Genomic DNA, 23979 nt, shown 5'->3' on the forward strand with positions numbered 1-23979 from the left:
TAAACATGTAAATTATAAAATTAGAACAATAATTAATACTTTAAAAATCACTCACATTATATTAATTTATTCTCATTTTCTTATTTATTTAATTTAATTCTTTTAATCTTTTTTAGTCACAAATCTTTTTTATGGAACCTGTTGCCTTCCTTCAGTCTGATTCATCACAGAGGTGGGGCTGCTAGCGGAAACGGAGCTATCTAAAGTTAGCATGAACGTGACCGGAAATACAGGATTTGTGTACCAACATTAAAAACGTGAAAACTATTATTGTCACAATTATTGGGTAAATTCCATTAAAAACATTTTGTTTATTCATCTTACTATATACAAGGTAAATATAAACAAATACATGCGGTAATGACGGGCTAATAAACTAACATTAGACATGATAGTGATTTAATTCGGTTTTTATTCTGAAATGTTAAATCGGAAGCTGTCTTCAATATTGTTAACTGACTTAAAACTGGTCAACAACAGCTGCTTTGCCAGAAACAAGAGGGCTGAGAAGGAATTGGCGATGTGACATGCACGTCAACGACCTGTGTGAGCTTTAAAAGTAGTGTGTGTATGTGTGTGTGTGTGTGCGCGCGCGCGCTGGCTTCTGCTCGTCCATGGTGTTGCTGTGAGGTGTGCCGCCGTCTCTGAAAAGGTGAGTTAAAGAGCTGTTACTTGCTCGTGGCGCATCAAAGTGTAGTTTTAGTCGAGTGCTGTACTCCACCAAGGAGCTTTCCTACCATGCTAGCCAGTACACTAGCATACACTGGCTAGCTAGCAAACGATACGCTGTCTTGTCCCACCAAAGTAACAAACGTATCACAAAGTCCCCCAATTCCCGCTCAGCATGTCAACATGTGTTAAGCAACACCCACACATCGCCATTTGCAAGTTTGCTGCCTATAATGGTTGCCACTGAGTATTTCTCAATGTACAGTAATGTTAGCAAGCTAAGCTATATGTGAAACTTTTTGGGAGCTTCCCTGCTGCAGACCCATGCGTCTCTACTCCGACACTCACACAGAGGACTGTGTCATCAACCGATTACTAACGTGATATGACTTGCTTTGTCAAAAAAACACGATCCTCAATCATCCCCCCGGCCACATTTAACAAGCAAACCCACCAAGGTGGTGTTCCTTCTGCAAAGTTAAAGGGGAACTACGCCCATTTTCACAGTTCATACATGTTATTCCCATGCTCCAAGACAGTCCAAAAATATTACTATACATGAACAAATCTCTCCAAAATCTAAAATCAAGACTGCTAAAACTCATGTTTATTCATGTCAACGGCGTTTCTAGGATTTAAAAATATTGGGGGCTTAGCCTGGACCTCTGTAGGGGGGGCCTGGGGGATTTTTAATGAGCAAGCACTATTTTGATGCCTTTTAATGCACTCTGGCTTTTTTTAATCTTCATTTTTTATCCATCTTAGGGACTGTTACTGGGGAGGTACTGTTTTTTAATTTTGGATTAGTAGTTCTGCACTTCTCTTTTTAAGAAAAAGATTAAATTTAAGGTGATTTTTCTTTCCTTTGAAAGTATTTGGCATTTTTTTTTTATGTTTGTCAATTGTATTTTGTTCAATTCTTGGTGATTTTTTTTAAAGAAAAAATACCTTTCATATCTGTGGGTCACCAAAAAAAAACATCAACAAAATCGGTAAAAACGTAACCTATCGAAATTATTTTAAATTTCTGACTGCTCTTGAGCACGTCATATGAGACAAATGCTTTATGCATTTACCCTGAGTGACTGAGAGAGCCTTAAGGAAAAATATTTGTAGCTTTGGGGAGGGTAAAGAAAAACAAAACAAAGAGACAGACACCCCCCTCCTCTGATAAATACATATATATCTCAGGGGAATGTTTTAAGTATGTGGGTACAGTTCACAACTGAAAACACTATAGCAGAGTAAAGCTCATTTGGGTATAAACAAAAAGAAAGCAAACATAATGTGGATTCACAAAATCAGGTTCTTCTCCCATGTTTATGAAGCAGACTTTATAAAATAACTAAATTTCCAGGGCCATGAGAATATCATTGGAATTCTTAATTAAGGTTGTGTTCCCCTTTAATTGCTGCACTTGAGTGCCTGGTAAGTATGGTAGTACTTAGGGATTATCATCGGTATTGGCAGATATCGACTTTAAAATGAACTGAATGAACGGAATCAGCCAACATGCTTTTTTCGTATTTTGCTCAATGAATAAATATTAAACACACGGAAAAGAATTGTATTTCAAATCTCCATTGGCTGGTGAACCATCACAATGAGAGTATGCATGACATGATGTTCATTCCAATACAATAGACACTTGATAATCATTAAAATTGGGTGGGGAAAATTGTTATTGGATATCTGCAAAAAATCCAAAATTGTTCATCCCTAGTAGTACTAATATGTTCATGTTCTATGTTCAGTAATATGCAGATGATTGACATGTTCGAGTCTGGGTAAGGTTGTTTTTGTTATAGTGTTAGTGCCAAATGGAGGAGGAGGCTTCTTAAAAAATCTGAAGCTGAAAAGGGTTAAATGCACACTGTCTTTGCCATAGTGATTCAGGTACATATTTATAAAGTATCTTGTTAGGATTGTATGTATGAAGCTGTTGCACTTTATATAAAAGAATAACGGGAACACATCCATTTGGAAGTGCTCACCAATGGGACAGGTACTTGATATTTCTTTCCCACTCTCCATTTCCTTCCCTGTTATATTATCTTTCCTCTTCTTTACTCCTCTTTGCTGAACCTCCCTCTGGTCATCTTATGTATTACTACTCTTGCTTGCTTTTCTTTCCTCTCTCTCCTCTCTGCCGCTGTCCTCCTGCTTCTAGAGGAGCACCATGGCAATGTGGATCCAGGCCCAGCAGCTGCAGGGTGAGGCCCTGCACCAGATGCAGGCACTGTATGGCCAGCACTTCCCCATTGAGGTGCGGCACTACCTGGCCCAATGGATAGAGAGCCAGCTCTGGTATGCAAAAGACCTTCATCTTTATTCATATTCCAGTATTTTATATATCAATCTCTTTATATATAATAACATATATCATTCTCTTTGGGTAGAAGCTTCATTTGGCAGTTTCTTTTTTTTTTCAGAATATTCACTTCCTTTCTCATATAATAGAATGTAAAACTGCACTAAAAGACAGAGAGAGACCAAAAAAAGAAACCAAAACCAGACAAAAAAAAACCCTTTTATGATTGACCAGAATGCTTTTTCCTTCAGGGTCCAAAAACCCTATACAATACTTAATCAAAATGATGAGAAATTTCAGGAGACAAAACTACTATCAGTTAGCTAACACAAAAGGAATACTTCACCTAAAAAATAATCATTTGTTTATCAGTTACTTAGCCTGTTACCTTGAATTCATTAATGAAGGTTTTTCTCGCATGTCTCCACAGTGAACTATGAATCCAAAAAACGTTCTTCAGTAATTGACATAAATAGGGACCACATTTAAACAGCAAAACTATGTCTAAACATCAGTTTACAGATTCTCACTTAGCTCGTGCTGTATAATTCAAGTCTCATTTATCCAGTCATATGCTCAGTACTTCCCAAACACATGCGTTTTTGCTATAACATTATGATTTAAAAAACATCAGTACAAACAGTCTCATGCACATAGGAGTAACGCCTCTAGGTACTTTCATACGTTTGAACTCTGCCTAGTAGAATGACTGTTTTATAATTTTGGGGGATGTTGTATTGTGCGGTGCAATTAAACTGTATTGCGTACAGATGTTTAACCTACACTCATGAAATGTAAATGGGGCTTTGGACTGTTGTACTAAGCCTCATTCCCATCAGCAAAAACCTCACTAACATCTGGCTTTTTAATCCAATGAGAATGTGTATGGTCAGTATTCACAACCAGGTCAAATGACTCTGCAGTAGTCACCATTTTTTATTGCCTCCGGTTTCGAACACGCTGATGGAAATGAGAACGGTAATTTCAACATATCATTGCAGCGAGATTCAATGACGTGCCATCACTAATTACCGTCTGTCTCCTCCTAAGCAGTGCTCAAACATTATTCTAAGTTTGCACCGAGTTTGAAAGAGAGACTGAATAAGTAAAGATTTAAAGACAGAGAAGAAACCACTGACTTTGGACGTTGTATAGTTTTCTTTTCTGAACGTAGTACAGTTGTCTTTTCCGGACATTTGCAGGAAAATTCATAATATTTTTGTAGTACGCAACTGCGATTACATTTGTGGGAAATTGATTACGTTTGGGGGATTATTACATTAAAAGCTGCAGATTTGTATTAAGTTTGGTTTATTACGTTTGCGGATGTTACACATGTGTTTGCAAAACCTGCATACACATGCTAATTTTGGTAGGAAAACTGCATAAGTTTGGTAAGGTGTACCTAATAAAATGGAAACTGTATGGTGTTTATTACATCGGTTTAGGTGGACTGAATCTTAATTTAAAGGTTTTGACCATCTTTTCAGTCAGTAACAATGTGCTCAACAAGTTAATAGCTGCATTTGGGAACATGGCAACATTAGTAAAAAGAACAGGGCAAGAAATGGGTTATTCTGTCAAACATAAGCGACACAGTAGTGAAGGCAATAAGACAATAGTTAATTATGTAAGTAATAATTAAAAATGTTTGTCTTGCAATTTGAAAAGTGTAATCTTTTAAATGATTTAAAAATGATGAATTGTTCAGCCCTTCCTGAGACATAAGTGGGTGCGTACTTTTCTTTCGTTTTTTTTCCCATTACAGGGGTTCTTTTTTGGGAGTTTTTCCTTGGGTGATGTGAGGGTCTAAGGACAGAGGGATGCTGTACACTGTAAACCCCTCTGAGGCAAACCATGTTTTGTTATAATGGGCTCTATAAATAAAATTGACTTGACTTGACTTGCGCAGTTTACTCAGTGATTACAGTACATTAAACTGCAGGCATAATAGCACAGCATGAGCATTTATATTACTTGCACTCACAAGAGAAACTAATGCATTAACCATAGTAAACCAAATAAAACAGACTAAATAATGATTTCAATTCAGTTGTTGAAGTGCCAGTGTTGTGCCTTGGCTTAAATTATTTTCTTATATCGGACATCCTGTTGTGAGAGAAGATTAATTTACTAATAGACCTTTATTAGTCAAAGTTGATAAGTCATGTAGTGAAAAAAAATCAAAGTTGAATGTGATGCATATATTAGGTACATTTGAGGATGGTTGTGGCTATATAAGTATTTAATTTTGATTTCATTGTTGATGAGAGATTTATGTTGATTCTAGTCCTATGTCCCCATTAATGGCTAGTCTTAGGAAAGCAGCACTGAGGTTGACATGAGCTTTTAACTTGCTGGTAATTGTGCCATTCACAGGGATTCAGTGGAGTTGGACAACCCAGCAGAGGAAGCCAAAGCCAAGCGTCTGCTGGAAAACCTAGTGGCTGAGCTGCAGAGGAAAGCCCAGCTTCAGGGAGGAGAGGACGGCTTTCTGCTAAAGATCAAACTAGGCCATTACGCCAACCAGCTCAAGGTATCAGTCATCTACTGAAAGATGAGGGCAAACGAGCCTACCCTGAAACCTTGTTTTGCCACTAAATAGAGCTTTGTGGAACAATTAATAGCACTTAGTTAGCACCCGCAGTGCCATGTATTCTAGCACTCAGGGCATCACAGACTTCCTGAAATGAATCACTATTGTTTTTATTATTAAACCATACGGTGCAAACAATTTAAAGCCTTTGTAAACGTGGCTTGAAACATTAGGAATGCACATATTATATCAAAGTTTAAGTGTCTCATTAAGAAGTGCTCCCAATTTACCATCGGTCCATTCTGGCACTCAGAGTGAGTGTTTCTGAACACACCCTATTAAAAGGAGTGTTGAGGGATTTCAGTTTGGCATGTTTAATCAGTATCCACTGACAGCTGACTTGGAATTTTTGATTGGCTTTATCCATTTTACGTGATATGGGCTGGGAATTACCACGCCCAAATCAAAAACTACACTGACAATATTTCATATTTGGATTGAGGCTAATGTCTCATAATTTTTTAAATTACCACTATGAAAGTTATTTTCCCACTGTCCTGCTTAAAAAGAACAAGTGCCACGAAATTAGCTTGACAGAAAGAGCTCTGGATCTAACATTGGTCAAATTGTTGGTATCTGTATGGGATTGGATTAACTAATTGATATTATTACTGACTGGTGTTTGTTTGTGTGTGTATATGCGTGCGTGCGTGCGTGCGTGCGTGCGTGTGTGTGTGTGATATCTGCAGAGCACTTATGACCGCTGTCCTTTGGAACTGGTGCGCTGCATTAAACACATCCTGCACTCAGAGCAGAGGCTGGTTCAAGAAGCTACAGATGTAAGTGTCAAAGGGTTTGTTGATATGAGTCATTATCTGCAGGATTCCTGTGAACCCACACACTCCCCAGACTGTGGCTGGGTTGAGATTTACACACACATGTTGGTCATTCACCATGAACAATCAATTATGCATATTAGAGTCGTGATATTTTGTAGAAGCATCTGGAAATGTGGTGTGTGTGTGGCCAAGCGGAGCTCCTCAAAGGCCTGGTTGATCTGCTGGTGGCGCTGTGACAGGCTGTCCATGGCCTGCCCCCCACTCCCACAGCTGGCCTACACACACACCACACACACACACACACACACACACACACACACACACACACACACACACACACGACCAGGTCTTAATAAGAGGAAAAAACACACTGCCAATCTGTGTGTCAGTGCCCTGCTGATTAAAATGAGTTGTGCCAATGCCAAAATGAGTTCCTACTGAACATGGTACTAAGGTTACACCTGTAACTGAAGCAGCACAGAAGCTCCTGGCCATATATTTGCTGATATGTCATGTCTGCAAGGTTAACGCAACAAATTGTAAATGCATCAAAATTAAATTTCCACTCCTGTCCGGACTAAACAGTGCTAACTGACCATATCATGAAAAATATAGTTCAGCTGTTTTAGCTCCACCTCAGTATTTAATTTCCTTGCCCTTCCAGGAAGACTGATTTTAACCCTTTTAAACATGAGCAAATTGTCTAGCTTTTTTTGTTTTCAAAAACATGGAAAAATGCAATGAGCAACTTCAAGAAAAATGACCCAAATATCATCAAGATATTAGTAAAAATATACAAAAAGAAGAACATGAGAAAAATTAATCAAAGAATGAATAAAACATTTCTAATAATTCTGTCTCTCTCCCTTTTTTCTTTTTTAGCCAATTGTCAGGTAATTTTCTTGCCATCCGTTAATAATTTCTTGCAGTTTGCAGAAAATTTTCTGTCAAGTTGATGATTGCCTTATTTTGAAAGAAATCAAACCAATTTGCTGCAGTCAGGAGCTGCTCAGAAGTTACCAAAGTTATCTTTTTTACCCAGAAGTTGTTCTTGCAGTTTTTGTTTGTAACATCCTGCCTGTATCCTGATTCCTGCCTTGTTAGCCCAGCTGAGCAGCCTGTCCACACTGCCACCAGCTGAGCGCACCCAGCGGGAGACCACCCTGCAGAGCAAGAGGGCCACTGTGGAGGCTTGGCTCGCCAGAGAGGCCAGCACACTACAGAAATACAGGCTTGTACGAAGACATGACATGACACTCACATCTCACACACACACTGACACTCTGCAGTAGTCCAGAGTTATGCAGTAATAATAGCATGAGTTGGAAATAACAATCATTTACCGTCCTTATTACATGGCAATTGATCTCATCCTCTGCTTAGAAGACAAAAAACTTGGTTGCTGTTCTTCTTTGAGTTAGCTGCTAACTGCAGCTAGCTGCTTTTCTTTGCACATATGGGCCTGGTGAGACCATCGTGATGATGTAAGCTCAACATTGTGTCTCTCTTTCTGTATCAGTCTGGACTCTAATACTCCAAACAGGATAAGTGGATGACAATGGGTGGATGCAAGGATGGAAGGAGGGATGGAAATCTTTTCCTCCAAGAAACTCTGCGAGTGTATTCTCTTGTTGTTGTTTAGATGTTGTTATTGACTCTATTTCTGCAGTAACTTCACTTATTGCTGTGTTTACTTTGCTAGTGTTAGAGTAAGTACTTGTTGCTTTAGGAGCCGCCATACTGTTCTGTAACGGCGGCCTCAATGTTACATCATCAATTACAGTGCAGTCCCTGATTGGGTGCTTACGTTGTCAACTACGGTGCAGATCCAGGATTGGCCAAGCTGGATTGCAATTTTGTTTGTGTGGAAGCAGAGAGTCCATACTGATACAGAGAGAGAAACAGAATGTTGAGCTCACGGCATCAGGAACCTTGGGCCTGTTACTACCTCCATTGCCGGCATGAAGGCCAGACAAGTTTGTTCACCCATACTGCAAATCCCATCATACCTTTTTACACAGAAACCCGAGGCAGAATGAGGGTGTGAAATTCTAAAACTGAAGTGGAGCCAGGGGGCAGATGGTGTGGGTTTTTTAATTAGTACAATGATGACTAAATAAACTAAAGTAAATAATAATTTAAAAACTTGTTTGTTGGAGCTGCAATATTTTAAAGTATGAATACATTAATTTGATGCTAAATGAAACATATTGTTACTGATGTGACACAGCAGTGCTTGCATGTAATGCCACTTGCAATCATGCCCCTGTGCACCCTCCTCTCATTGCTAGGCACCAAACGTCACCCAGACTGCAAAGCAACTTTCAAACACCAAGCACCAGAGTGCTGGTCTCTGCACTACAGCAAAATACACTACACTCATGACCTTTGTATAATATCTGGTCGTATCAACTCATAACCATGTCCTTCTGCACATAATATTATGTCATTTTAGTTTGGAGTGAATAGATATTCTTATTCATCATTTTGTAATTGGTACTGGAGTTTCTTTCTATGGTGACAAACAAATAAGCAAACTGGACAAAGAATGTATTTTCCATATTTTTTTCTTCCTATAGTACTTAAACTAGTACAGACTTTAGAGAAAAAATATTTAATTATTTACTAAGAAAAGTTTTTGTTTCAGATTTGACCATGGCAGCTATAATCAATATATTGAATAATATTACTACATGAGTATTCCATAGTAATTCAATACTGACTGACCACTGCAAACAGAAGACCTTTCATTGGAAATGTAGAATTTGAGAAAAGCAGGGGTTTAATCTGCTGCCCAGTTTTTAACAGAGTTTAGACAATGCAAAAACGAAAGTAATCACAAAAAAGATTATTGCAGCAAATAAATATATACTCTCCAGCACCTCAGCAACACAATATCCCAATACACTACTCTGTCCCTGTATGTCCTTTGTGTATGTGACATTCAAATGTTTCTCAGCATGAGGCTGGTGGTGTGTTTGCAGGACCTGTCGGAGCAGCACCAGAAGACCCTGGCCCTGCTGAGGAAGCAGCAGACTCTGATCCTGGATGAGGAACTCATCCAGTGGAAGAGAAGGCAGCAGCTGGCTGGCAACGGGGGCCCTCAAGAGGGGGGGCTGGATGTCCTTCAATCCTGGTACTTACTGGTCCATTCCACTGATTTGAACTGGCATGTTATATTACAGGGTGAAGATTTTATGAAATGTTTATAATTATATCAAGCAAAAACACACTTTTGTTTCTGATTTCAAGGAAGTTTGATTTTTTTCCTTCACTTAAGATGTTGACTGATAAAAAATATTCTTATAGAGGAATCCTGTCTCATTTTCATTTCTTCCCCTTCCCTCCCTCCCTGCGGTGGTGTCTCCACGTCCTGTCCCTGTTTACCAGGTGTGAGAAGCTGGCTGACCTGATCTGGCAGAACCGGCAGCAGATCCGACGCTGTGAACATCTAACTCAGCAGCTTCCTCTGCCTGGCCCCATGGAAGAGCTGCTGAGCAAACTCAATGCTGACATCACAGATATCATCTCGGCCCTGGTTACCAGGTGAGAAGCAGACTTTATAGTGCTGTGTGGAGGCTGTGGACAGAGCCTGTGGACTGAGACAGGGCAGCTGGTTCCCACTTTTGAAAAGTCATGGTTTGGCTTCATGGTTCTTTGTGGCTTGGATAAGACTGTATGGGTTTACAGTCAGTTATTTAGTGTCCTGCTCATATTACTCAATTTCTTTTTTTTTTTTTAGGAATTAGGAATCAACTGAAATAGTTTTTTACATTACATTTAGTGGACACTATGATCAGTGTTTTCCTTACTAATATATTGGGGGGGGGTAAATAAATAGATATCAAGAAATAAACTTGACATTTAAAGTTCAAATAATGTATTGCGATTCTACGTGTGACGGAAATCTAAGGACAATCCCATTTGATTTTTGATCTTGACATCTCAAATGAATTCTGTCATTATCTCTGGAAAACACAGTTTCATTATCTCAAGATCTCGAGAAATTTATCCCCTATCTCAGGAAGATAGAGGGGGAAAAATGAATTAATGTATGGCCACGTAGGGCTTCTGTACATTTCTGAATATCATGGTGATATTTCTGGGTAAAAAGGTTTTATATCTTTTATAGTTGTTAATAAGACCAAAGCTTTATACATGTTGGTTGAAGCCTGCAGAGTTGCAGCAAGACACACTTCATGTAAGTTCTTGAAAGGGATCAACAGAGTCAGCCTGATAACCGAGACCGTGCAGAAACATCAGACTGAGACAGTGAGGAGCTGAGCAATCTCGCCGTCACATACATCTCTGCGGTCACTCCAGCTACTGCTGAAGCTGAAGTGCACCTGTATTCTGACATTTATGATGAATGTATTGAAAAAGCCCAGGATACACTTCACTAAGTCCGCTTTTCAAAAAAAGGTGTTAACGCTGAGTATATACAAAATAGATATATGGCAGTGTGATTCAGCTGTATTATATCCACAAGATAAAAAATATTACCTGTTTCCCTTATAAATTAGAGACAACGAATCCTCTGAAGCTAAAAAATGAAGCCCGTATGAAGTGTGAGAAACTACAGTTCCTCTGATGTCCACTTGAGGCTGGCCCCAAAACACACTAAAGCCCCAGAGACCCCCATGTTAAAATGCTCACTGTTACAGTGGAAATAGACATGTTTAGAAAAAAAACTTTTTTGTCAAAAACTTAGCAAAAGTTTTTGGTCTCGATAACTAATTTCCTGTTCATGGCAAGTGCACTGGGGCTTGAATTTTTACAAAACCCACCTGTTGACATTTAATCAAGGCACAAAGTTTGGCATATTTAGGGGTGGGGCTGCTTGAGTGACTGTGAGGGAGGCTATGTGTGAGGCATCATTATGGGCTGTGAGTGAGATCCACTCCTCATGCTTCACAGCGCCAACCTCTCGTCTAACTATGGTCACTCCTTGCTCCAAAAAACGGAAATAGCAGTGGCCAAAATGCCAAACTCGATGCATCAAAGCACCAGCCCACTAATCAATGGGTAATGTCACAGAGCTGCAGTCGTTATTTATATAATTTATTTCAGTGAAGGAACACAGTCCTGACAATGGCGGGAAAATTTAAATTAAGGAAATATCTTAATACATACAGTCTCAAGCATTTTTACTGATCAACTTGGAGAATTACCAAAATTAAAGTCCTTGAAATGGCTATTTTTCTGAAACCTGAGCAAATTGGCTTGTTTTCTTTCAAAAACACAGGAAAGGGCAATAAGCAATGAAAGAAGAAATGACCCAAAAATTATAAAGAATTTAGTAAAAACTACATGAAAATGACTTAAAAATAAGTTAAAAAACCCTAACAACATCAAAAAAACAGGCATATGACATGGAAAAGTGCTTAGAAATAATTCTGCAACATAATTAAAAATTTATAATTATGATAATTATAAATATAGTTTTTGACTAGCTTTTGTTATTTTTCCCCCCAGGCATTTTCCCCTAGCTTTAAAAAAAATAATTTTCTAAATCTACTAACTTTTTTCAATCTATGACATTTCTTGACAAGTAGCTCATTCCCTTTTTTCCCATGTGTTTCAAAGAACTCAAATCAATTTGCTCAGTGTTCAAAGATTTAAATACTCGTGAAAGGCGTCTGTGAGCAGCAAGAGAAAACTGATAATGCGGTAATGCGGTCTGGTTGTTTGTTTAGACAGCGACGGAGTATCTTTAATACCGCTGAAGTTTTACTGTGCCATGCACCACGTCGAAGAAAGAAATACTTCAGAGATGTTAATAATGTGGTTATGAGAAATATATCGAAAAAGAAAAGCGACTGTTGAGATGCACCCACAGACCTCACATTTGCATGTCCTTCCTTGTCTGTAGCAAACCGGAACTCCCATTTTACTTCTCTTTTTATGCTTGCTCTCTCCTTCTGTCTTGCTCAGTCAGAAAGGGGCACTTTTATGTTTAAAGTTTCTATGCCTGCTTAAATATTCATCCAACAGTCAACTAAGTTGCCTTTCGCTCCATTCCAAAATAACTGTTGTCATTTTCACTGTCAGCTGGCAGCACACAGCAAAAGGCCTGCCTTTTTTTGTTGTTACTCAATTTATTTTTTAGGGAACATTACAACAGTCAAATCTGCCCCCCTGTAGAGCGCTGGGTGCCCCCCAACCATTTTCTAATTTGCATTAAAAATAAAGTGATTCACACTGGGGATTGTTTTGTACTAAACATAAACATAGGTGTCAGAGTACATAAAACAGCATGTAAATAGAGCTTGTTTATTAAAAAAAAGTGGCAGTGGAGGATCCTCTGCTCCCCCCAACAGAGGTCCTAGCTAAGTCTCTTATGTCCTGAATTCCTAGAAATGTCCTACAATCCTAGAAATATCCTTAAATCCCCAAAAATCCCCTTAAATCCTAGAAATTTTCTAAAATCCTAGAAATATCCTCAAATCCTTAAAATGTCCTCAAACCCTAGAAATATCCACAAATCCTAGAAACATTTATTGGGCTGCTGTGGCTGGCCCCTAGCCTCCTGTCATTTTGCAAAGGTGGCCCCCAGGCAAAGCAAGTTGAGTATCCCTGATGTACATAACAGTTATGTCAAGCATGGAGGTGTTTTGCAGCAGATTTAGCTCCCAGCTGCTCTCCATCTTCAATCCCTCGACTCTGCATACCAGAGGAGTAACTTTGTCACTCTTAAGCCTTCTCAGTGATTCTGTTTTTGACTTTCATGGACAGAATCTCTCATCCTGAACTATATATGTACACTGAGTTTAAGTCCATACATGCATATCACTGTCTTTGGATAACTTAAATCCTCTCATGAGAGAAAGGGTTGACCAAATCATCACGCATTTGTGCCCTCCTTTCTCCAGTACCTTCATCATTGAAAAGCAGCCTCCCCAGGTGCTGAAGACCCAGACCAAGTTTGCAGCCACAGTGCGCCTCCTGGTGGGCGGGAAGCTCAACGTCCACATGAATCCACCTCAGGTCAAGGCTGTCATTGTGAGCGAGCAGCAAGCCAAAGCTCTGCTAAAGAATGAGAGCACACACAGGTGAGGGCCAACATGTAGACTGGATAAATGTACAACACATTCTGGGCACTTGGCTGATAGAAGGCCCAAAGGTCATTAATTGGCAGTTAGCAGGCAAATAGAAAAGGTGCTATGGTGGCATAGTCGTCATGTGCGATGAAAAGTGTAAATGTGTAACCCTCATTTGTCAATGATTCCAGCTACAGGCTCTTAAGAATGTGTGTATTCTCTCTGCTGTCTTTTGCCTTGGCAGTGAAAGCAGTGGAGAAATTCTCAACAACAACTGTGTAATGGAGTATCACCAGGCCACCGGCACCCTCAGTGCACACTTCAGAAACATGGTACGCTCTGCTGGTTAAGTGGAAGACAGATTTTTTTTTTGTAAAAAAAAAAGCTCACATTCATTATAGCATTTTGTGTATGGTCAATATAGATTTTTTTAAATGCAGCAGTTTTAGTACATTATTTGTTTAGAGACCCCATGTAGTTTTGAGAAGTGAAACTTCACCTGTTTGCAAAACTTAACTATTCCTTAAAGTTTAAGTACCACACTGTGTAAACATTCTGATTAAAGTAAAAGTCCTGCATTATCAATGTAACTGAAGTAAAGTAAGAACGTGTAATACATTTTAAGGATGAAAAGTAAAAGTACCCAATTCAGAAAAATCCAAAAAAAACCCCAAAAAAACAAAACAAAAACGTGACAACCCAAAATTCAAAACTATTTCAAAAATGCAAACAACAAACCCCCAAAAAACTCAATACTATTTAAAAAAGGAAAGGGAAAAAAAGGGGGAAAAAAGGGATAAAAGAAGATGATTGAAGTGTTATAATTATAATAGCTGTCAAAGTACCCAAATTCAGGAAAAAAAAATACACAAAAAAACTCAAAACTATTCAAAAGAAAGAGGACAAAACAAGACAATGACTTCAATGTTTTCAAAATAGTTGCCAATTAATTTTCTGTCAATCAGCTATTTGAATAAACTAATCGTTTCAGATGTACTTGTATAATCTATTATGTAGTTTAATTTGTAACAAAACATATTGTATGCTCTCCTCCTCTATGAAAGAAATCTTAATTTGTAAAGTAACTAAACCTTTCAGATAAATTCAATGAAGTAAAAAGTACAATATTTGTGACTCGTGTGAAAGTGCTTTGAGTGTGCAAATGCAAGTCAATTTTCCAAAAACTAGTGGCATTTATTTAGCAGTGCACAGCCCCCCATTTTAAGGGTGATTGCATTAAGGTACAACAAGATCCATTTACACAAAATTCAAAATGTAGTGATTTATGCATGTATGCATCTATGCATGCAAATTCTAAGTTTTTCAATGTAAATGCAGTACATACTTAAAACATTCAAAATGAGAGAAGAATAAAGCTGGTGTCCCTGTATTCTTCTAATATTCTTCTATTATCAGCAAACTCCATGAAAGCCAACAATGAACTGATCCCTCTAACTACTACTGTGTGTGTATCTGCTGCCTGGTATATCATATTCTACTCTGCTTGTTCAGCAAGGAGCATCTTCAGTAATGTCTGCCTGATCCTCAGCTTCAGAGATTGAGAATGCAGTTGCTCAGTTGTTGTCTGTGTTTATTGTGATGAAGGAATATGTGTATGATCTCCTCGTGTCTTCATGCAGTCACTGAAGCGGATCAAGCGTTCAGACCGTCGAGGTGCAGAGTCGGTGACGGAGGAGAAGTTCACAGTTCTGTTTGAGTCACAGTTCAGCGTCGGGGGCAATGAGCTGGTCTTCCATGTCAAAGTAATCAGATGGGACATTTAACCATTTTATACTTGTTATGCCATAGTAAGACCACCAGGTATCAAGTTTGGTCATTGAACAGTGAGCTTTACTTCCTGGCCACCTGTTACTGATTTCATCTCTGTGTCTTCTTTGGAAGACTTTAGATACCAACCAGAGTCAATAAGAGTTTTTTGTCCAGATTTCTCCAAGTCTGACATTTTCTTCCATGAACCTTTTTCTAACGACTGATTAGTTTGAATGAATCCTGAAGACTTGTCCTCTCTGATCCGTCACTGTCCTTTCTGTTGTGTCTAACCTGCAGACCTTATCGCTGCCTGTGGTGGTGATCGTGCATGGCAGCCAGGATAACAATGCCACTGCTACAGTGCTGTGGGACAACGCCTTTGCTGAGCCGGTGAGTTGGTTGCCCATGGATGGCCTGTGTTTCCATATTGGCTTTAATATATATCATAAAATTCAAACACAACGCGCGCACTCACAATTAAATATATTGAGACCGAGTGCTAAAATCCTCAAAGTGAATGTAAATACAGTCTAAACCAGGACAGCACTTCGATTATTATTTTTTATTGCCACACGGACGTTTCGGGCCAGGTGCCCTTCTTCAGCGTGTATATTTGGCAATAATTATTGCATTGTATTATTGTATATTCATTGTATATTTGATTTATAATGATGAATGGACAAAAACTACAAACAAGAAATTGACAAACACATGAACATGAAGAAAAAAAATTTAAAAAAAGTTTAACCCTAAGAAACCTAAGCAAATTGGCTTTATTTCTTTCAAAAATATGGAAAGAAGGTGATGAGTTACTTAACAAGAAATGACCCAAAATTAATTGCAATAAATCAGGAAAAATATCTGAAAATATATGAAAATAACTGAAATTAGCAAATAAAAATAGAGAAGGACATGCAAAAGAACAGAAACAGGAAAGACCTGAAAATGTGCTAGATTTAAAAAATAATATATAATATATATTTCTGTAACCTAACCCATGGTTTTCTTCAATTTTTCTTGATTGTTTTTTCTAGTTAATTGATGACTTCCTTTTATTTTTTAGTTAATTTTTAGGTCTCAGGTCACTCTCTACCTTTTACTAATGTTTTGCAGTTTGCCGTACATTTTGTGTCAAATTGCAGAATACCTTCTTTTGAAAGAAATCAAAACAATTTGCTTTTTAAATACTTATAAAAGGTGTCTAAACACCAAGGTCAATCAAGGTTTCAAAGGGTTGATGTTGATGATATGGATAGATTCTTCTCAAACTGAAAAAATAGATCTAAATATACCTACAGAGAAATGCGGACTGATGAATATTACATATGAACACACTCCGTTCATCACAGCCCCTCTGTCCTTCCTTCAGGGCAGAGTTCCGTTCATCGTGCCAGACAAGGTGCTGTGGCCCCAGCTTTGCGAGGCCCTCGACATGAAATACAAAGCAGAGATGCACAGTGGGCGTGGCCTGTCAGAGGATAACCTGGTCTTCCTGGCACAGAAAGCTTTTTCCAGCAGCAGCAACAACTCTGAGGACTACCGCAACATGACCATATCCTGGGCTCAGTTCAACCGGGTGAGGCTAGCTCTTTCCACAGCTCAACAGACGAATGTGACACGGAAAATAGAACAGATAAAAAGTCTGAGTTAGCACCATACTCATAGAGCATGTGTATTTTTACAGGAGAGCTTACCTGGACGTAACTTCACCTTCTGGCAGTGGTTTGATGGCGTTATGGAGCTCATGAAGAAACATCTCAAGCCTCACTGGAATGATGGGTATTGAATCATCCTGACTTTTTATTTCACCGCACTGGCAAGAGCAGAGGCTGGAGGCAATATTTTTTTCGGGTTGTCCAATGTATCTTCGTCTGTAGGTCCCAAAGCGCCAGGTCACGGTGAAAATAAAAAAAAACATGTTTTTGGCTATAACTCAAGATCATGCGCTCAAATTTCACACAAATGTTTCATAGGATGCAATGATGAAGTTCTGATGTTTTATATCTCAGAGTTTAAAGGCCAGCTGGTGGCGGTGGAGTGTTAGTGTCAGGTGAGAGAGAGCCCGGTGTGCCTCAAACTGCTTGTCAGCTTTGTGACACTTTATAGTTTGTAAAGTTAAAAAAAAGTCTGACAGGTACGCAATACAATGATCTGTGTCCAGTGTGGAAATGAGCCTGTTAAATTTGGTTTTGCATCTGAAATGATGAGTGTCCTCATTATGGAAGATGTTAAATTCTCCTGCTCCATGCTGAAGAAAATGGCTAAAGTCAGGGTGAGCTGCAGGCACTCAAGACTTCCAGTGCTGCTCACACTGAAATGGCTCAACTCAGTCAATAAACCTGTTAATAACTGTTTGTTAAAACTGTCATTATGTCACTTTGTGTGTGACAGGTGCAGCAGCAATATCATGATAAAGAAAGAGAGGATCTGAGCAGATCTACGTACTGCAGATGTACAATAAAATGCACTTTTTGTGATATCACACACCTTGTGACAATTTTTATCATCAGGAACAAATAATTATAGACATACAAACCACTCAACCTGAAAACTAATAACCTGACAAAGTCCTTAGAAACTCAAGCAGAGCAGACTAACCCCAACTTATCTATTATTTAAGATGTATGTTTGTATGTATTTATTTATTTATTTATTTTTTTACAAACACTGAAACAACATTTGTCCTCTGCAAAAAAAACAACAAAAAAAAACCCAAACAAATATCTTCCTACTAAATAAATATTAGAATAGCCAAGTAGCCAAGCCCTAGTAAACATTTTAATTTTTGCTGTAAAGTTGGGCATTTTAAGGGGACCCAGTAGCTCAGTTGGTAGAGCCTCATGTAAAAAGGCTATGTCCTAACTGCAATGGCCACAGGTTCGATTCCAGCCTCGGCCCTTTGCTGCATGTCACCCTCTATCTCTCTCCTTATTGCACTTCAGCTGTAAATAAAGGCAAATAGCCCAAAAAATAACCTTTTAAAAAAAAGTTGGGCATGTTAACGTGGGGGTCTGTGTGAACCTGTGCATTTCTAGGGCCATCCTGGGCTTTGTGAACAAGCAGCAGGCACAGGACATGCTGCTCTCCAAACCTAACGGCACCTTCCTGCTGCGCTTCAGCGACTCTGAGATTGGAGGCATCACCATCGCTTGGGTGGCTGAGAACCCCAACAAACCAGGTGCTCACCTGCTGCGCTTTTGTGTGTTTCCCAGGGGGATTCATTCTAATGAATTAATTCCTCATCAACATCTGACTAAATTGAATACACACCGAAAAAACTGCTCTGCTGAAAAGCAGCATTTATTTTAGTCGCTCTTAGTTTAATTTTCTGCTGTCATAATCAGTAACTTAATTCCACTCCTGTGCTCACATGTTCATACATGCATGACACAGGATATATACCATCTTAATCTCTGCATCAGTGATTTATTATGCCTTGGTAAATGGAATGAGTGTAACTCTTGGTTGTCTCTGTCCTTGTCTAGGTGAGAGGCTGGTCTGGAATCTGTTGCCTTATACAACCAAGGACTTCTCCATTCGCTCCCTGGCTGACCGCATCAGTGACCTCAACCACCTTCTGTTTCTCTACCCTGACCGGCCCAAAGACGAGGTCTTCGCCAAGTACTACACCCCCCCACTCTGTATGTATCACCATGGCTTTGTACTCACATCCATTCAACACTGCTACGAGCCAAATACACATCTGCAGATGAGATCTATGGAATCTAGAACATGGATGACAGTTTGAAGATGAAATGACTGTGTTTTGAAAGCAGTGTGTCTCTGTTGCAGCCAAAGCAGTGGATGGCTATGTAAAACCACAGATCAAACAAGTTGTGCCAGAGTAAGTTTTCTTTTTTCTTTTTCTCTTTCCTTCATACAGACAGGACTGAATCAGTAGCAAGTTCTTGAAGTTCAATGATGATTTGGTATGAATCCCAAAAAGACCTCCGTCTCGACAGAAATAGAAAACCACTCATACCTTAGATGTGGATGTCTAACAATTTTTTTGTGTAGTAGGACAGAAATAACAAGCACATCATTTCTTTTTAATGACGGAAGCTGCTTTGACACAGAAATGGCACTATAGAGCTGCAACAAAGTCCCCTCTTTATTCACAGAAGCCAACAATGGCGGCATCATGCTGCTCCAATGTGTGATTATACACTGCATCACGGCATCCTGCTTCAGAGGCATGACAGGCTTGACGTTTAACACAACAGCATCAGCCTCTAGAGTGACATTGGTTTGACCGTTTTGGGCTCCTGTAGAAATGTGGAGGTGCAACACGTCAATCTCCATAAACAAGGACTCACTCCCTGTGTAGATTTGAACGACTCATTTTGCACCTTATTGTGCACCTTATATCATATTCCATCTCTGCCAATATATACCCCTAAATCTAACACACCAGATCTCTAGGTGGTGTTGCAATAAACATTTTTGACTGACACATGCCAGCCAGTCAGAAATGAGTAGTATTTGTAGCTTAATGTGTCATTAATATAGGGTTATAACGTATAACGTCAATTTGGTTAGACATGCCAAACATTATTCCAGCAATGAATATATCCATGATCACTTATGTCTCTGGCAGATTTACCACTCCGAACCCTGAACCCAGCGGAGGAACTCCTACATTCATGGACCAAACACCTTCTCCCTCTGTGAGCCACCCCAACAACTTTGGTGTCTACCCCTCTATGTAAGCATACTCCTTCTCCTCCTCATACTCCCTCCTCTTTTTTTTAAATTTACTTGTAGGTTGGTAATTTGTTTTGTTCTGAATGAATCCAGTGTATATGCATGTATTAAGAACTATATTCCCTGAATTCAAGGTGTTCCCTAATGTTCAATTTATTTTAGTTTTTTTACAAACTACATTTTAAATAGCAAGCACTTTCTCCAATCAGTTTGGCCTTGTGGCTGTCTTCAGAGGATGCCTCTCTCCCTGTAAGGGGATTTCTCCAGTGTTAGTTTGGTGTTTGTGGCAGGCAGGCTGCATCGCCTGCTCTGACACATGGAGCTCAGCAGAGTGGAGGGGAGGAGGAGAGTTTTCTGACAGCTGCACTTGTTGCGTTGCTGTGCATAAAAACTTAGTATGTAAAAAGACGTGTAACAGCTGATGTAAAACAAAGGATGGGATCAGGCTTTATATCGCTTAACATAGCGGATCCCAATCAGTTAAAAATGGCTTGATTGCCTGATCTTTTAAGATCCTATCAGGTAGGGGTGGGTGATATATCGAATATACTCGATGTATTGTGTCTTGTTCTTCATGTGATATATAGAATGAAAATATCACCAACATTGAGTATAAATTATGTTGTTTTTATTAATTAACTGTGTTTTGGTTCTGTCACTCTCACCTCTGTCTCTCTGCTTCACATACACACACACACACACACACACACACAAAGCAGGGCCTTTACACAGCTCCAGACTCTTTAGTCACATTTAGCAACCGTGGAGCACAAATGTGATTTGCAAATACTATTAATATATGAACTGGAGAGCTGTTAGCGGGTGAGGTTTTGGGTTTTTCTATCTACAGAGCTCTGATCTTGACTATTTAGTCACATATTTTGACCATGGAGCACAAGTTAGACTTCCAAATACCATTAATATCTGATAGCTGTTAGTTTGTTTCCAGCTTACGGAGAATTAATCATCACGTGCCACATTACGGCACTGCGGTATCTGTTAAACTGTCTGCTGATGTTACCATTCAGCTGTTGACTGGAGGCTTCAAGTCCACAACAAAAAACATCAACACTTCCCATCTGAGATGAGCTAGTTCCTTCAAAATAAAAGCACTATGGGTCCCACTTTGATTTATTTAATTACAGCAATACTTAATTAAATGTTGTAATAACAGTAGTGTATTTAACTTTATTATATTGGAGTAACTACTTGATTTAACTTTCTGTAACTGCAGTTCATTCATTCGTTCATTCGTTTTAGTAGTTAACATTAGTTTAAAGGACATTTAAAGATATCTAGATATAGCCTTACAATATCGCAATAGTATTTTAAAGCCATTATCTCCCACTCCATCAGGATGTCCCTAGTTTTATGTGTTATTGTCATTTTGAACAAAAAAAAGAAGAAACATTTTTCCATGATCCTCCTTGCTGACAGTATGCCCTGTTTGTGCTGCGGTCCTGTCAGGAGCGACACCATGCTAGACGCAGACGGAGACTTTGACCTGGAGGACACCATGGACGTGGCCCGTCATGTGGAGGAGCTGCTCCGCAGGCCCATGGCCAACCAGTGGAGCAGCCAGCAGTCCTGAACCTTTAACCCGAACCTGCTGCACACCTTCAGGTTTCCATCTTTTCTAACACAAAAACCCCCAGCTGCAGCCACAGCAAAACATTTCCTATATCCATCGCTCACTCTATCAGATCAGCTCTCAGTTTGACTTTCAGCTCCTCACAGGAGTTTTGGCAGACAACAGGTCTGGTGAAAAGCCGTCCACCTGCCCAAGTGTCTCTGTAGACAAAGTAAACTCCCTTCAAAAGTCAGTGCTAGTGATGTTTGACAGAGGCTGGTGCTAATGTCCTCTCTCACTTACTGTAGTTCTCAGGGTTAATGTGAGCAGCTGGTTTGGGTCAGTGGGATTTCTATAAAACGCCCTGCAGTCATTTTTTATGTAAGCTTTGCATTTATATTTGCCTGATGAGCTTTTAGCTGCAGTTGGGAGACTCTTGCATAGAAAGTCAGAGTAGACAATTTTTATTGTATTTTTATTTCCAGGCTTCAATCCAATCTGAAGCACTTGAACTGACACAAACGGTGTTTTCTCTCCCTCCTGCACTGTGTCATTGCGTGTACTTACTTTTATTAGTTTGCTGGTTAGAAAACCACTGTCCCCACCTTTCTGTGATTAGTTTAAACCCTTTTCTCTCTCCTCTCCTTTTTGCCACCTTAAACATTTTTTTGGCCTTCATCCCTTCTTAGCGAGGCTGCTGTTATTTCTATACAGGTCTGGCTGGGTGTTGCTCTCGCTCTGATGCACTGTCTCAGAGTGAGATCAAATGAACGATTTGTAATTCATTTTATCAGATAGCCATTTTTTTTTTTATACAAGTAACATCATACTGGTTTAAGTAGAGACACCTGCCCTAAATATATATGAAGGTCAGTGATTGAAGCAAATAAACGCTATCAATTGAAGTTTCACTGTATGTGATAAAGAGAAGACCTGGGATATATTTAGGGATATAACAATATTCAAGAGGAATTGTGCAATGGCTATTATGCTAGGTCTTACTTGTTTTAGTGGTTAAAGAGCCAGGACAGATTATAGAATATTATATTCATCAGTCTGCGCTTCATTGAGCTCACATGTAAATACCACATTTCATTACTAAAAAAGAGAATGATTTCCCCTCTTTATTCTGACTGTCAAAAGTGTCTTCCAGTGCAGCTGTGCTGTCTGTCCTGCAACCAGCAGAGCCCTCCTTTCAGTCAGAGTCAAAGCCCTGGTTCTAAATGATGGATCATGTTGTTTGGAAGCAGTGACCTGAACCCTCACTGTACATCACAAGTTCTTTATCATGATGAAACTCAAAGTGAGTGACCACTGTGTCCTTTCATTCCTCTCACAGTATTATCTGCCTGGCTGCATATTTCTGTCCAAACCTAAAGGGAGCCTGACTTTGAACCTCTGTGAGCCTAAACCTCAAATCCTTTTTAACAATAGACTGATAAAATGTTTCAACCCTGAGCAGTCAAACAGACCCAGAGGGTAGTGGAGGGAATGACTATGACTATGACATGGTCATAGAGAATCTTAAAAATATTCAATGTATCAATATGTGTTGTCAAAGTGGAAACTTAAAGGGATAGTTTCCATTTTTTAAGTGGGGTTGTTTGAGGTACCTGTGCATGGACAGTATATTACATACAGTAGATGTCAGTTAGCAGGTCTACAGTCTGGCACTGAAGCAAAGCAATGTCCTGCTGTGGAGGGGTTGGCAACAAAACATGTTTTAGCCACCTAAAAAAAGTTTAGTGTTTGCTATTGAGAATATTTTTGTCTTTCTGCCAGACAGACTGTTTTGATGGGAAAACCATTAACAGCTTTAGTTCTCTGTCTATGGTATTTCATGTGTCCGCTTGACGTCAGGGACAGTCCAGAGAATGGGTCAAAAGTAGACAGCAGCATGAACAGAGGTCTGTGAAAACTTTTCATGGTTTCTTCTCTTGGAAAAACTCTTCCTGATTCAGTCTCTCTTTCAAACTTGGTGCAGACTAATTTGTAAAATGTGTTTGTGCTGCTTGGGAGGAGACAGACAGTAACAAGTGATGGCACATCATTGCATCTTGCCGATTAAGGAGCTGAAATTAGGGCGTTCACCCAAGTGTTTCCATCACTGCCGATAAGAGCAGGAGGCGATAAAAACCCGTCACTACAGAAGAGTCACTGGACCTGCATGTGTGTTCTGATTATACACTTTCCTGTTTAATTAAACAGCCAGACGTTAGCAGGTTTTTTGTTCTCAGTGAGAATGAGGCATTCATTTCAGTAATGGTTTAGCCCGCTTCTCCAAACTGGGGGCGTGCTGACTGATATCTGCTGTAATTTACCGTCTATGGATAAATCCCCCATACGACCCCACTTCAAAAAAGTATCCCTGTAAATCCTTTGTGTGTGCTGTCTTACGGGCTAAGCTTAGCAACCTGCAGTGGATTGCTTCAGGAGAATGCTCAAACCTCATACTTTGTAATACTTCGAGTCCACAGTGCTGGTGGAGTGTGTGTGTTGCTTCTCAAAGTGCCTGAGTCTAGTCATTGTGTCAGATCTGC

General features: G+C 39.4%; 1 protein-coding gene across 1 annotated transcript; it reads left to right on the forward strand.

Annotated features, from left to right (window-relative positions):
- Window positions 1-504: 504 nt before the first annotated feature.
- Window positions 505-23466, forward strand: LOC121958483 (signal transducer and activator of transcription 5B-like). The gene is made up of 18 exons (XM_042507429.1): window positions 505-652; window positions 2840-2976; window positions 5360-5516; window positions 6266-6456; window positions 7437-7590; window positions 9340-9491; window positions 9746-9901; window positions 13228-13407; window positions 13640-13727; window positions 15036-15158; window positions 15463-15555; window positions 16535-16741; window positions 16850-16944; window positions 18201-18343; window positions 18651-18806; window positions 18958-19009; window positions 19763-19870; window positions 21337-23466. Exons 2-18 carry the CDS (start codon window positions 2849-2851, stop codon window positions 21458-21460), a joined length of 2307 nt encoding a protein of 768 aa, XP_042363363.1. The 5' UTR covers window positions 505-652; window positions 2840-2848; the 3' UTR covers window positions 21461-23466.
- The last annotated feature ends 513 nt before the right edge of the window (window positions 23467-23979 follow it).

This window comes from Plectropomus leopardus, chromosome 19, assembly GCF_008729295.1.
Source record: "Plectropomus leopardus isolate mb chromosome 19, YSFRI_Pleo_2.0, whole genome shotgun sequence".
NCBI lineage: Eukaryota > Metazoa > Chordata > Actinopteri > Perciformes > Serranidae > Plectropomus > Plectropomus leopardus.

Coding starts and splice junctions, on each gene's coding strand:
- LOC121958483 (XM_042507429.1), top strand. CDS start 2,849: ATGGCAATGTGGATCCAGGCCCAGCAGCTGCAGGGTGAGGCCCTGCAC. Junction 5,517..6,265: donor ATTACGCCAACCAGCTCAAG/GTATCAGTCATC, acceptor TGATATCTGCAG/AGCACTTATGACCGCTGTCC. Junction 13,728..15,035: donor GTGCACACTTCAGAAACATG/GTACGCTCTGCT, acceptor GTCTTCATGCAG/TCACTGAAGCGGATCAAGCG.